The sequence below is a fragment of the Panthera pardus genome, unplaced genomic scaffold (genome assembly GCF_024362965.1).
Source record: "Panthera pardus isolate Hobbes unplaced genomic scaffold, ASM2436296v1 HiC_scaffold_14, whole genome shotgun sequence".
NCBI lineage: Eukaryota > Metazoa > Chordata > Mammalia > Carnivora > Felidae > Panthera > Panthera pardus.
The window spans coordinates 2970809-2983213 of NW_026526699.1; the positions used below are offsets into that span (position 1 = coordinate 2970809).

The 12405-nt window shown below is 53.8% G+C and overlaps 1 protein-coding gene and 1 long non-coding RNA gene across 6 annotated transcripts in view; one reads left to right on the plus strand and one right to left on the minus strand.

Annotated features, from left to right (window-relative positions):
* GLT1D1 (glycosyltransferase 1 domain containing 1) overlaps positions 1–12374 on the minus strand; it is a 91183-nt gene extending 78809 nt beyond the window's left edge. Inside the window, exons 1-2 of one of the 5 annotated variants that reach the window (XM_019433791.2) lie at positions 12011–12374; positions 11406–11599 (exon numbers count right to left, since the gene is read on the minus strand). In XM_019433791.2, the coding sequence (XP_019289336.1) occupies positions 11406–11437 (32 nt within the window). In that variant the 5' untranslated portion in view covers positions 11438–11599; positions 12011–12374. Of the gene's footprint in view, positions 1–800; positions 971–1812; positions 1978–11405; positions 11600–12010 lie in introns of those variants that run through there. The other 4 variants (XM_053901891.1, XM_053901889.1, XM_019433790.2 and 1 more) reach the window with 4 other exon arrangements.
* LOC128776911 (uncharacterized) lies at positions 1073–2667 on the plus strand. The gene is made up of 2 exons (XR_008422040.1): positions 1073–1170; positions 2433–2667. It is a non-coding gene; the product is annotated as an uncharacterized LOC128776911 (long non-coding RNA).
* Positions 12375–12405: the final 31 nt, after the last annotated feature.

The window sequence follows — 12405 nt, forward strand, 5'->3', positions numbered from 1 at the left end:
GACCTCCGTCCCCTCCCCTTCCAGGACACCTGGCATTCTCCTCGAGGAACCTCCGTTTTTACACGACACCAGACGCCTTTGGCAACCTCTGATTTTTCTTTTTCTGCAATCCCTCCAGGGCGAAGGGCAGACAAAGCTGGCCCTGAACAGACCGAAGCACAAAGAACAATTGTTGTCATGCTTCATGAAGCACAGCTGGGAAGAGAGCAGAGTCACTCAGGGGCCCCGCGCCCCAGCTGAAGGCCAGCAGTCTCGCTGGACATGCCTGCCTCCTTCTGCTTACGGCCCCCTGGCTGGGAGCGCCTGGGGGCCTGAGGTTCACATGGACAGTTCACATCCAGAGCCAAACGGTAAAGAAAGACATGCTTTCTCTGGCTCCCTGTGGGACCTGGCCTCTCTCTCTGACACCCTTTCCTGGCACTCGCCCCCTGACTCGTGTCTCCCAGAGAGCCTGGCCTTCTTTCCGTCTCTCAGGCATGTCAAGCTGGCCTCGGGACCCGTGCTCGTGCTATTACCCTCCTCCCCAGCTGTCCTCCCAGATCTCAGGGACTGCCTCGCTCGGTCACAGAGGTCTCAGCTTAAATGTCACCATCTCAGAGAGCCTCCCCTGAGCCCACGGCCCTAATCACCGTCTGGAGCTGCCTCCTTTACTTCTCTTCACTCCCGCAGAATCTTTCCCCTGCTGGCACGTGCTCCACGAGAGCAGAGGCCACCCTGCCCTCCTCACTGTGGGTGCCCATGAGTGAAGCAGGGTCACTGCCGTCCGACGGCAGATAAACCCGAATGATGCCCATCCTCACGGTGAAATCCTAATCGCCAAGCTCAGAAAACTGATGTACCCTCCACCCGTCATGAGAGAGGATCCTGCTGCTCTCCGTCTTTAGAAGACCCGTAACATGTTTCAGTGGAAAGGGACGTTAAAGGGTGGGCTTTGCCCCGATGGCTCATTTTAATGATGGGGAAGCTGACCCGCAGAGGGGAAGTAAATTAAGAAATTTCATGAAGCAAGCCGGTTCAAAAAAAGAAGTTGTTTCCATTAAGCCCAGGCAGCAATCTGCTCCCGTCCCCCCCCCCCCCCCCCCCGGGGAGGCTCACAGGCCAGTGAGGAGGAGAGAACAAGTCCCCAGGGAAACAAAGGACAAGATAATTGCAGAAGTGAGTGTGGAGAAGGTAAGCACCCTGTAAGAGGAAGATGCGCCCAGACAGCGCGGGGGCGGGGTGGGGGGGCGCCGGGAGGCCCCCGCGGGCGGCAGGGCCCCGAGCAATGACGTCCCCGCCCCCCCCCCCCCCCCCGGGCGCCCACCCCAAGGAGGAGGGCAGGCCCGCAAATGTGCCGCGCCCTGGGCTGGAAACCCTCCCGAAGCCCGGGCTTCAGCGGACCCTCCTGCACCCAGGACTCCGCGCCAACGCCACTCCGGCCGCGAGGCCTCCCGGAGCATCCTGCCCAAAGGGCTCCCGTGCACAGAGCGGTCCCTGCCCCATCAGATAACGCTGCGCGTGTCACCGCGTGCGGCCCTGCGCTTCCGCGCTGTCTTCTGCCCACCGCAATGTAGGCGCCGCGCAGTCCCCAGACCTGGGCGCTCCGGGGACGCGGAAGCCAGGCACGCCGGGACCCGCGTGGGGGACCCCCCCCCCCACCCCGGACCCCCTCCCCAGCGGCCCGTGGGGGCGGCGCGTGCGGCGGGCCCGGGAGCCGGGAGCCGCGGTCCAGGCCCCGCGCGCGCACAGGCCCCACGCGCGCCGAGCCCGTCCGTTTGTGCGCGCGGTCTGGGGGGGGCCGGGGGCCCAGGAGCGCCCCGCGCCGGCACCTACCGGACGCGCTCGGCCGTGACGGCGTTGCCCGTGTGCCGCCGCAGCACGGCCAGGAACAGGAGCCGCATGCCGCCGCCGCCCGGCCATCGACCGCCCGCCGCCGCCGACCAGGCCCAGGGCGGGGGCGGGGCCGGGGACGCGGACCCGGACCCCGGCGGCGGGCGGTGGCGCTCGCTCGGTCGGTTCCGCCCGCCGCTCCCGAGGCCTCGCCCGCGCTCGCCGGTTCGGCGCTGGGGTCCCAGGCGCGCGCGGGGTGGGGGGTCGGGGGGGCGGGAGGGAGGGAGCGCGACACCGCTCCCGCGGGACCGGCACCCCGGGTTCCTCGGGGCCCCTCCCAGGGGAACCAGAAGAGACCAAGGCTGGACTCTCAGGGGTCCAGGGGCAACCGTGGGTCCGCTCTTACAGGGACCAGGTGTGGCTGTGGGGCTGCTCCCAAGGGGGCCAGGCTGTAGGTCTGCTCCCTTGGGGACCAGCAGCAGAGGGGATCTGGGGTCCCCTCCCACAGGGACCAGGGCTGGTCACGCCCCCCCCCCCGCCCCCCACTTCCAGCCCCATGGGACCCAGGGGTAGTTGCCGGTTGCTCCCATGGGATGTATGAGGCGCTGGGTCTCTTCCCACAGGGGCCAACAGCAGGGGTGACTGTAGATCCCCTCCCTCAGGAGCCAGAGGAGGCCACGGAAGGACTGCCATCCGCGCCGGGGTGGCCAGCGTCTGCCCGATGGGTATCAGCACCAGGGATCTACGATGATGCTTGAGAAATCAGATAGGAAGCCATCATTTCCACAACTGACCAGATCTAAGAGGCAACCGACCCCTTTAGATGTGTTAAAGATAAACTGGGCTATATTGAGCTTTTCTAAGTTCATTTGAGCACAAGTTGATTCCAGGGGAGAAGTGCTAAACTGGAAGAGGTTGGGGCAGGACAGGAGCTCCGGGAGAGACCTGTACACAGAAAATGCTGACGCAAAGCCAGATGGTTAATTGGCTACAGCCTGAAGCCTAGTTGGCTGTCTCCGATTGGTTGTTCTTACATTTCGATTCGGGTAACCTTAACCTTGAGGCCTTTACAGGCTCCCTCCGGGCTTATTCACATCAGCACCAAGGCATCAGAGCCCGGTGGGTCTAGGGGCCTTTGTTTAATTTAACACAACGGGGCTGGGCCGGGGCTCTTCAGTTCACCATGGTGGCTGATGACTCACTTCAATTCCTTCATGATCTCCATTTCAATTCCTGTTTTAAGAAGAATCTGAAGCTTATTTCTTGGCTCCACAGTCACCAGGGACGCAGGTTTATTTCTAACTCCGGCATCCCAGTGTTTGGCCTCTGTTCCCAGCAGGGCCACAAGGTGAAGCTTGAGTGCTGAAGCCCCACCCATCACACTCACGTTCCAGGCAGCAGGGAGCAGGGGCAAAAGGGCACACCAAAATGACACTTTTACTTTTAAGAGCTCCTCCTGGAGTGTCACCCAGCCCTGAGGCCTTTATCTTACCGTGTACCTGGCCACGTCTTCCATCCAGGGCAGCTGGGAAACGTAGCGTGACTGCTGGGCACATTATCACCCTGAATCAAATGGCAGTCACTTAGCAATAACAGGTTCCAGGGGCTTGTCTGTGGACAGATCTTTTCCAGGGCAAAGCACTCCACCCACTAACAGGCCCACATCAAAGATGATGGCTTGTGTGAACGCCCTGACCGCCGTGCTGGGACCCTTCCCAATCCTCCTACCCCTGAGTCTGAGCTTAGTCATGGCTCCAACCTCCCCCTTGCTTGGGAAGATGTCATCGGTAGGGTAGGCACCGGGTAGATGCTTGTTGAATTAAGTGAAATCGTTGAATTTGCACTGCTGTGAAATTTTGTTCCCACGATGATGCATTACTGATTAAAAAAAAATTTTTTTTTAATGTTTATTTATTTTTGAGACAGAGAGACAGAGCATGAGCAGGGGAGGGGCAGAGAGAGAGGGAGACACAGAATCCGAAGCAGGCTCCAGGCTCTGAGCTGTCAGCACAGAGCCCGACGCGGGGCTCGAACTCACGGGCCGCAAGATCATGACCCGAGCTGAAGTCGGACGCTTAACCGACTGAGCCACCCAGGCGCCCCTCCTGATTTTTTAATGGAAGTCAGTGCTGCTATAGGATTTGCTGGGCTGAAATTCACTGTCGTTGGATTTTTCTGGCATACACCTGTTCTGTAGGGTAGGAGATTCTGACAGATCTTTGGGGGCCCATTTCTTTGTTCATTCATTGCTTCCGTGTGCCCATTTAGGAGACAAAAGAAGGACCGTAAACAGTATCATAGCTAATTAGTTCATTTTGGTGAAGTCTTTTGTGATTCTCCCAAGTAGGCAGTGAAAAGGGTTCACAGACAAATGTGATATCACGGGATGACATAGAAATAATTAGTGGGGGGGGGGCACGACTAGAACAGAAAAGGTCGTAAGCATCTCTTACGTTTCTCCAGATGCTTCTAACACAAGGGCCTTAAAATATATGTAAAGCAAAATCTATTTTTTCTTTCATCATAGTGTTTGCTTAGACTACTTCTCCAGTTCACGGCACCAGGAACAATGAAACTATGTTATTTGCCCCGTGTAAAAGTGATCGCATTTTCAGGGCAAGATACTGACTTTAGAAATGGCTCATGATAAAAATCAACACTTGACGTCTTTTTTCCTCTCTCTCTCTCTTTTTGCTTCATGACACTAACAAACGAGGTACGCTCCTTCTCTTTTTCTATCAGGTTCCAGTCTCTGCACCACCTTTGTCCCCCCACCACAGTACTGAGAACTAGAAACGTGGCGTGCGGGGTGGGGGGCGGGGATCTTCCTGAAATCAGAAGACACACAGACAACTGTGGTTTAAGTGCCCTGGTTAGCTTTCCTTTCTCTGGCTTTCCGGACAGCACTTGACATGATCAAATGCAAAAGAAAGCCACAGGTCTAAAGGAACTGGTTTCTTCTAGTGTTGCTTGGCGAACGGGGGGTGGGGGGGGTGGGGAGTCAACCAGAACCGGACGATCTTCCCTTCGAGCTTTCAGCAAAAGGCAAGCAGCCCTTTCTTCCCACTGCTGTTCTGAAGGTGGGGCGTGGTGGGTTCTTAACTCTTCAGCACAAGGAAGCTCATCCCCAAGATTCTCATCGTTGCCACACGAGACGGTCCGCGTGAACGCACCGTTGCTGCTCTGTGGCCCCATGGGTCTCGTAACACAAGAGACAAAGGTCCAATTCTGTGCACGTCAGAGGCTGATGAAAGGGAAGATATTTTACCTGCTGCTAGTAACAACCTGTCGTATGCTGAGAGCCGTATTTATTCTTTAAATTTTTTCATTTATTTGTATTAAACGCCCACGTATGTTTAGCACATACAGATACACAAAACAGAATTTAAAAATCACACCGAATCCCACTGCCCTGAGGTAAACACCTTGAGCACTTGGGTCTCAGGTTTCTCCAGACTCTGTGAATCTAATCGCGAAAACAGTCGCACCCCCCCACCCCCCTGCGGCCACCAGGGTTGCAGGCACTGGGCAGTTTACTCCCCCACCAGGCCTCCCCCCACCCTGGACGGTAGGCACTACTGTTCTCAGCCCTTTACAGATGAAGGAACGGAGACTCGAGAAGGTAGGATGTCTCCGAGAGTAGCAGACAGAACGGATGCCGCTGTCCCTTTGACTCGGCTATACGGACACGGTATTTTGTTGTCGACTTTCATCGCTTTGGTTTGTGCTTGTCGTTGCGTTACAAAAAGTAAAAATGCTTTACACGGGTTGGGTTTTTGTTGTTGTTCTGTTATTTGCTCTTTTTTACTTTTACTTAATAATCGTGGTAGGCATAGTGCTAACGTGGCCCCAAGATTTCCAGCCTCCTGATGCCTGTCATCTTCCAGTTATTCAATCAAACGCCCAACCAGGTGGTGGGGTGAGGAGAATTTGTAGGCTAAGTTCCCAATCAGTCGCCCTTAAAATGGGGAGATTATGCGGGGCGAGTCTCATCCAGTAACTGTCCCTTTAAAGGTGCTGGGCATTTCCTGATGTCAACAAGGCTCTGGTGTGAGAGGGACGCGAGGTCGGGGAGGTTCTCTGCCGCTGCCCTTGGGGCCCACGGTGGCCACGAGCACGGAGCAGAGGCAGGCCCTTGGGGCGGAGGCCACCCCCACGCCCCCACCTGACAGCTGGCAGGAAACTGGCACCTTTACCGCCCGCCTCAACGCACTAGATCCTGCCACGGCCACGGGAACCAGAAAGAGCTCCAGATGAGACCTCACTTCTGCTGTGTGAGACCCTGAGCTGAGAACCAGTCAGCCACGCCCAGACTCCTGACTCACACAAGCGTGGGCTGGTGGTGTTGGTTGCTACAGTTGTGATTTGTTTAGTAACAAGAGAAATCAAATACAGTGTGTCCTAAATGGTTTCCACCTCAGAACCCTGTATCCTTTGAGGAAGAACACAGCATCCCAGTGTCCCCATGCGCTACAATCAATGCCTTCCTCCTGTACCTCTTTGCTGCTCCCAATCCTGCTACTCTAGGCAACATTGCAACGAACGTTTTAGAGCTAAGTCTCTGTGCATTCTAAATTCCTGGAAATGGCACTACGCACGGAGTGTCGACGAGTGCGGTTTTGAAATGAACACCCACTGCCCTCTAGAAACATTGCACCAAACGTATCTCCCCGTTGGCCATTTATGGGCACACACACTTCACTTCCCCCAAATTGCCTTTCAGTTCAAGTGACGTGTCCCGTCTTTCTGCGTTTTTAAATTATTAGTGTTAACTTTTTTTTCCCCTTTGAAGGGCATTTTTTTAAAAAATGTGTGTGCATGTGTGTAATGTGTATGCGTGTGTAATGTGTGCGTGTGCAATGCTTGTGTAGGCCTGTGTAATGCATATGTGCGTAAGGTGCATGCATGCATGTGTAATATGTGTGTGCGTGTAATGTGTGTGCACGTGGGTGTAAATTGTGTGCATGCATGTGTGCCTATTGCCTGTATTATTAGCTGGAAATTTTCCATTGCAAGGGACAAAAGTCACACTTGCTTAATCAGAAAGAGAAATTATGGGCTCACAACTGAATGTCCAGGAAAAAACCTATTTTAAGCGATGGGCAGAACCTAGACCCAGAAATGTCTTTCACGGCTTAGCCCGGATTAGACCAACTTGGGTCACCATCCCATCTTTGAGCCAATCACGTAGCTCAACAGAGCGGACAGGCTTAGGTCACATGACCACACCCCGCCCAGGGGAGGCCAGTCCTGCCTGCACCACAGGGGGCACAGGTTACCCCAAGAAAGAAGGTGCTGTCCTCAGAATAGATGCTGAGCAGGGCCACGGGGCAGCCCGTCCTCCAGGACGCCGGGACACTCACTTTGTGCGTTTTATTTACTGGATGTTTACCCAATACATCCCATAAGACTCCCAAGAACTGGTAAAATGAAGACACTAAGTTTGTCATACGTGTTTCAAGTACTTTTTAAGTTTGTTTGCTGTCAACAGCAATTACCCTCTTTTACGCAAGGAAGTTTTAAGTCTTTATGTAGTCAGATACTTAACCGTCTTCTGTTATGGCCTGTGGCTTTACTGTTAGGCTTAGGAAAACATTCTCTGCCCTAAGAGTTTCCGTTTGCCAACGTTTTTAATTAATGCTTTTTCTTTTATTTCTCCATGACAATATTTTAGCCATCTGGAATTGATGCTGGTTCGGAGTGTGAAAACTGTTTTTCCCACATGTAATAGTTGCTTATTCTGACAGAATTCATTGAGTACTCCGTGCTTTTCTCCATGGGTTGGAAATGTCTTTATTACCATTTGCTGAATTATTTTATGCATGTGTTTTGATGGTCTTTCCCGCGGGTTCCTCTTCACTGACCTTTTCTGTGAGGCCTAATCTAAAAACCAAATACATACACTTGGAGCTACCGATTACCTATTTTATGACTGCAATAGGCATTAAGACACTCGTGAGGAGTTACAGGGTGGTGGTTATGACAGGATGGTTAGGTGTGGTCCCACAGCTGGCACGTCTTCAAAAGGGAGGAAGGGGAAGTTCCTGATCTTTCACTTTCCCCCTCTCTCCTACCTTCCCTCTCTGCTGGTGAATGCCTGGCTGTTGCAGATGGCCCGGGGTTTTTTAAAGCACATGAGAACATAACCCCAAGAAGCAGAGGTCGTTACGCACAAGGGCCAGGTAAAATGAGTGCTTAAAAAAAGGCAAAGCCAACAAACCCGACTTCCTGGCCATGCACTCTCACCTCCCCGGTAAAAAGAAAACACACGTCATTCCGAGAGCTGAATTAATTCATGCAGCGCAGGCAGGTGAGTTTGGCTTTGTTGTGGGCCAAAGAATGGAAGGCCTGACTCCACCCCGTGGGTTGACTGTGCCTCTACTGCTTATCTTTTCTGCTTCTGCCTAGATTCTCTGCAGCCAGACCGAACCGTTACAACAGGGACTCCCTGAAATAAACAGAACTTCTGACAAGTCTGTCCCCGAGGAGAGTCCAAAGATTGACAGGATGGCCTGACTGTAACGTTGCTAACGCCTCCCACCACGGTCTGGTGCACAGAGACCAGCAGGGCCTGTCGTGGTCCCCAGGATGGAACCGGGGAGCAGAAAAGCAGAAGCACGGGCCGCAAGCCCTGACACCGAGCCGTCGCACCTTGCGGACTATGGTTGACTGGTGACGACAGACGGCACAGAACATCCGTGATGGCTAGCTGTGACCCGGCGTTTTGAGGAAGCCGAAACTGTGAGTAAACAGGTACGACTGTCTGGAAGCAAGGGGCGAGCCACGCAGAGATGAAATGAGCCGCGGAAATATTATGAAAAGGTCAGAGAGGTTCGACCGCCCCTGAAATGTGCTCAGTCTCTGATGGCTTCTGAATTCACTCCATCAGACCGCACCTCCTCCCAGGGGACAGGGCAGTGCTGGAGCAGGGAAGGGTCCCGTGTCTGACAGCCAGTGGTGCACCCCAGTCCACACCCCTGCGCCCTTGCAGTTAAGGCTCGCTTTCCCACAGGGCCCTTGAGGCGAAGAGGCTGTGACAAAGCTGTACTCTGTAAAATGACGGACGCCATACTTATCCCCCAGACGCCAGCTGTGTAACTCAGGTCATTTACTCATTTATTTTAGGTTCAAAGGAGAGACTCACACAGTCACTTCCAGGAACAGGCACGTATTACGAGTCTACTCCACACAGTGGTGAGCCGTCAACTTGTATCAATTATTTAGTGTTACAATGACTGGGGCTTAGCACAGGGGCTCAGAACGCATGGGCTGCAGGGTCCAGGCAGGAGCTCAAAGCACAAACTGGCCCAATGTGAGACAACAATCAGGCTGCCCTCTCCTCTTATGTTCTTTTTTTTTTTAATTTTTTTTTAACGTTTATTTATTTTTGAGACAGAGAGAGAGCATGAACAGGGGAGAGTCAGAGAGAGGGAGACACAGAATCCGAAGCAGGCTCCAGGCTCTGAGCTGTCAGCACAGAGCCCGATGCGGGGCTCAAACTCACGGACGTGAGATCATGACCTGGGCCGAAGTCGGATGCTCAACCGACTGAGCCACCCAGGCACCCCCTCTCCTTTTATGTTCTTACTTTTTAACAGAATCATGACGGGTGAGTCTTGGCTACAAGTAACGGAACACCCAGCACGCGGCCTAAACAGTGTACGATTTGTGATCTTTCACTACCTAACTTCTCCCTGATTCTCTACCGTGCTGTCCACATCCCCAGCCGGTTCGTCTTGGGAGTGTGAGACAGCTGCCAGCAGCAATGAGGGCCTCAGGCTTCCTAATCCATATCCCCCTTGGAAGAGTGTCTCTCTCGCAGGCTGGTACAAGAGTCCTTTCTTTCAGCCTGACCGGGCCAATTTATGTCATTTGTCCTCTGCCGGGCCCTGGGGGAACGTCGCGTCTCGACTGGGTAGAGTCTGGGTTTCAGAAGAGGCATGACAGACTAGCATTGGTTTTGACTAGTCGGATCCAGAAACAAAGATGAAGTTAGCTTCTCCTGAGCGACACGGTTAGCTGGTGGGGAGCGGGCTGGGGGAGGACAAATGGAGAACAGACAGCCAAGCGGAATCAGGATTCTGTTTGCAGGACAGGCGGGGGGGGGGTGTTGGACAGGCAGTAACCGGTCGTGCCCACTGCACATCCGTATAGGGCGGCACTGACCGACAGAACTTTCTGCAGTGGTGGGGTAATCCACACCATTGTGCTCACCACGGAAGCATCACACACACGAGGCCATTGGGTGCTTGAAGTGTGGCGGCTGTGATCGGAGAAGCTGCCAGAACTTCCTAAGGTTTAGGCCCAGACCCGGCCCAGGGACGCTCCGCCATTCTCTTCACCGAAGCAAGTCACGGGGCCGGGGCTGCGCATGAAAAATCATTGCAGACAAACCGGAACGCTTCTTCCAGTTGGACTGTTTTGCAACCTCAAGATGTCAGAGACTGCAGTGCAGACCAGACCTCCCAGCACCAGGAAGTGCCACACTTCCTCAGTGTACATCCTGAACTCCAACTCCTGCCCCCACTTTGTTCACTTAGCTTTACACTTCTCAGTGGAGATCATCCAGTTGGGTTAGTCTGCTGTCATCCAAAATGGCACATCTGTATGGGGCGGAGTTTCACAAGAACTCATCTCATGAACCGCGTCGAGTGGCTTAATTTTTATCCCATGTTTACCCTGCACTTTGCCCGAGAGTGGTGATTGTATCAGTCTCTTGAACAAATACTTGAAGGTTCTGTCTCACGTACCAGCCAGAGGACGGAAGAAGCATTGCACTGTACTAGGAATTAGGTAAAAGCCTCATATGTAAGACTGAGCTCCACCGGGGCGTCTGGAGGGCTCAGCTGGTTGGGCGCTCGACTCTTGATTTCAGCTCAGGTCATGATCTCATAGTTTGTGGGCTCAAGCCCCGTGTCTGGCTCCACACTCTCAGTGCTTGGGATTCTCTCCCTCCCTTTCTCTTGCCCCTCCCGTGCTCTCTCTCTCAAAACAAATGAATAAACTTAAAAAAAAATAAATAAGACTGAGCTCTACTGCCTACTACGTGTGTGATCCTGGAGAGGAACCTTAAGTGGTTTGCCTTTTAGTTAAATTTGGATACTAACATGCTGTAGAAATCACAGGGATCTCAAAAAAGCAAACAAAAAACACCAAGAAAACAATGAATATAAAATATTATTTGGGCACCATTTAAACTTCAAACATCCATTCAATCATCCAATTCCATACATAGTTTCGTGGTGGGGGTTGTGGTAGATTCTAGAAACACAGTAACGGACAAACAAAATCACAGCCCTCCCTGGTTTGAAGACTGACATTAAATCATTTTGCAAAATATGTAATCGTAAATGAAAAGAGTATTGTGAAAACAACACGCAGCGAGTACTCTAAAGACATATGAAAAGGGATGCGACCTATTCTGGGAGGACCAGGAATGTGACATTGATTGAGGACAATTAGCATTAATGGATTGGATGGGAAGGTCCTATACTGCCATTCAATGATTCTCTCTTTAAAGGGTAGTAAGTATTTATCTCCTGCCTGCTGTGCCAGCACCAGCACTGTGTGAGGCATTTCTCAGCCAGATGACCTACCGGAAAGCCCACTCCCCAGGTAACGGCTCCATCCTTCTCTTGGCTGGCCTCAAAGAGGGAGGAAGGAATAGGCAACGGTCTCACACGAACGGCCATCATCCAGCTGTGGGTCCCAATATCTCAAGCCATGCCTGGGCCGTTTCTGGAGGACGCTCTTCCCCTCCACCATATGCCAGTGGTCACTATTGCAGGTGCTGTGGGCGTGGTGAAGAATAAGACACATGAGATCCCTGCCACCATGGAACTTATACTTGTGGGGACCAGTACAAGCCAGGGAGGACAAAGGAATACAGAAAAAAAACATGACAGGCGCTATGCAGAAACTAAAACAAGGCAATGGGATGGGGTGGGATGCACTTCAGATGGGATGGTGGAGAAATGCTTGCAAGGATGGACGCTTGAGCTGAGTGTTGAGGGAAAACGGGATGCCAGACAACAGACAAGGAAGCAAACTCGGCGCCTGACTTGTCCTGGTGCAGCGGCTCTTCATGGGGAGATGTTTCCTGGGGACCGTCTGCACACAGGGTGCTTGCCACTCTGGGGGACGGGGGTGGAACCGGCCCCCGAAGGACAGCAGAGGCTAGGGGTGCCGCTCACCGACCTACCGTGCAGAGGCGGCCCCAATCGTCAGCGCTGCACCTGCACGGGAACCCCGTGCCGGGGGCAGGAAAGAGCCCGCAGGCAGGCGCCAGCTTTGCAAATCAGCCTGGAAGACCGGCAGAGCCCGAAGCCGCCATATGGGGGTCTGTCTACGCTTTCGTAGGCGGAGGTCGGCGACCTCGGAGTGACAGGAACAATTCCGTTTTTAAAACCCCGTAGATGGCAACGCCCTGCGCCCGGGGCTCCACTCCCGGCAGAAGCTGACCCACTGCCCGGCCGGGCTTCCGGGCGGAACCGGAAGTCGCCAGCGGCGGCCAATGGGGGCGCCGAGGGGCGGGTCTCGCGAGAAGCCAGGTGGCGGCAGCGACCAATGGGGGCTCCGGGGGGGCGGGCCGAGGTG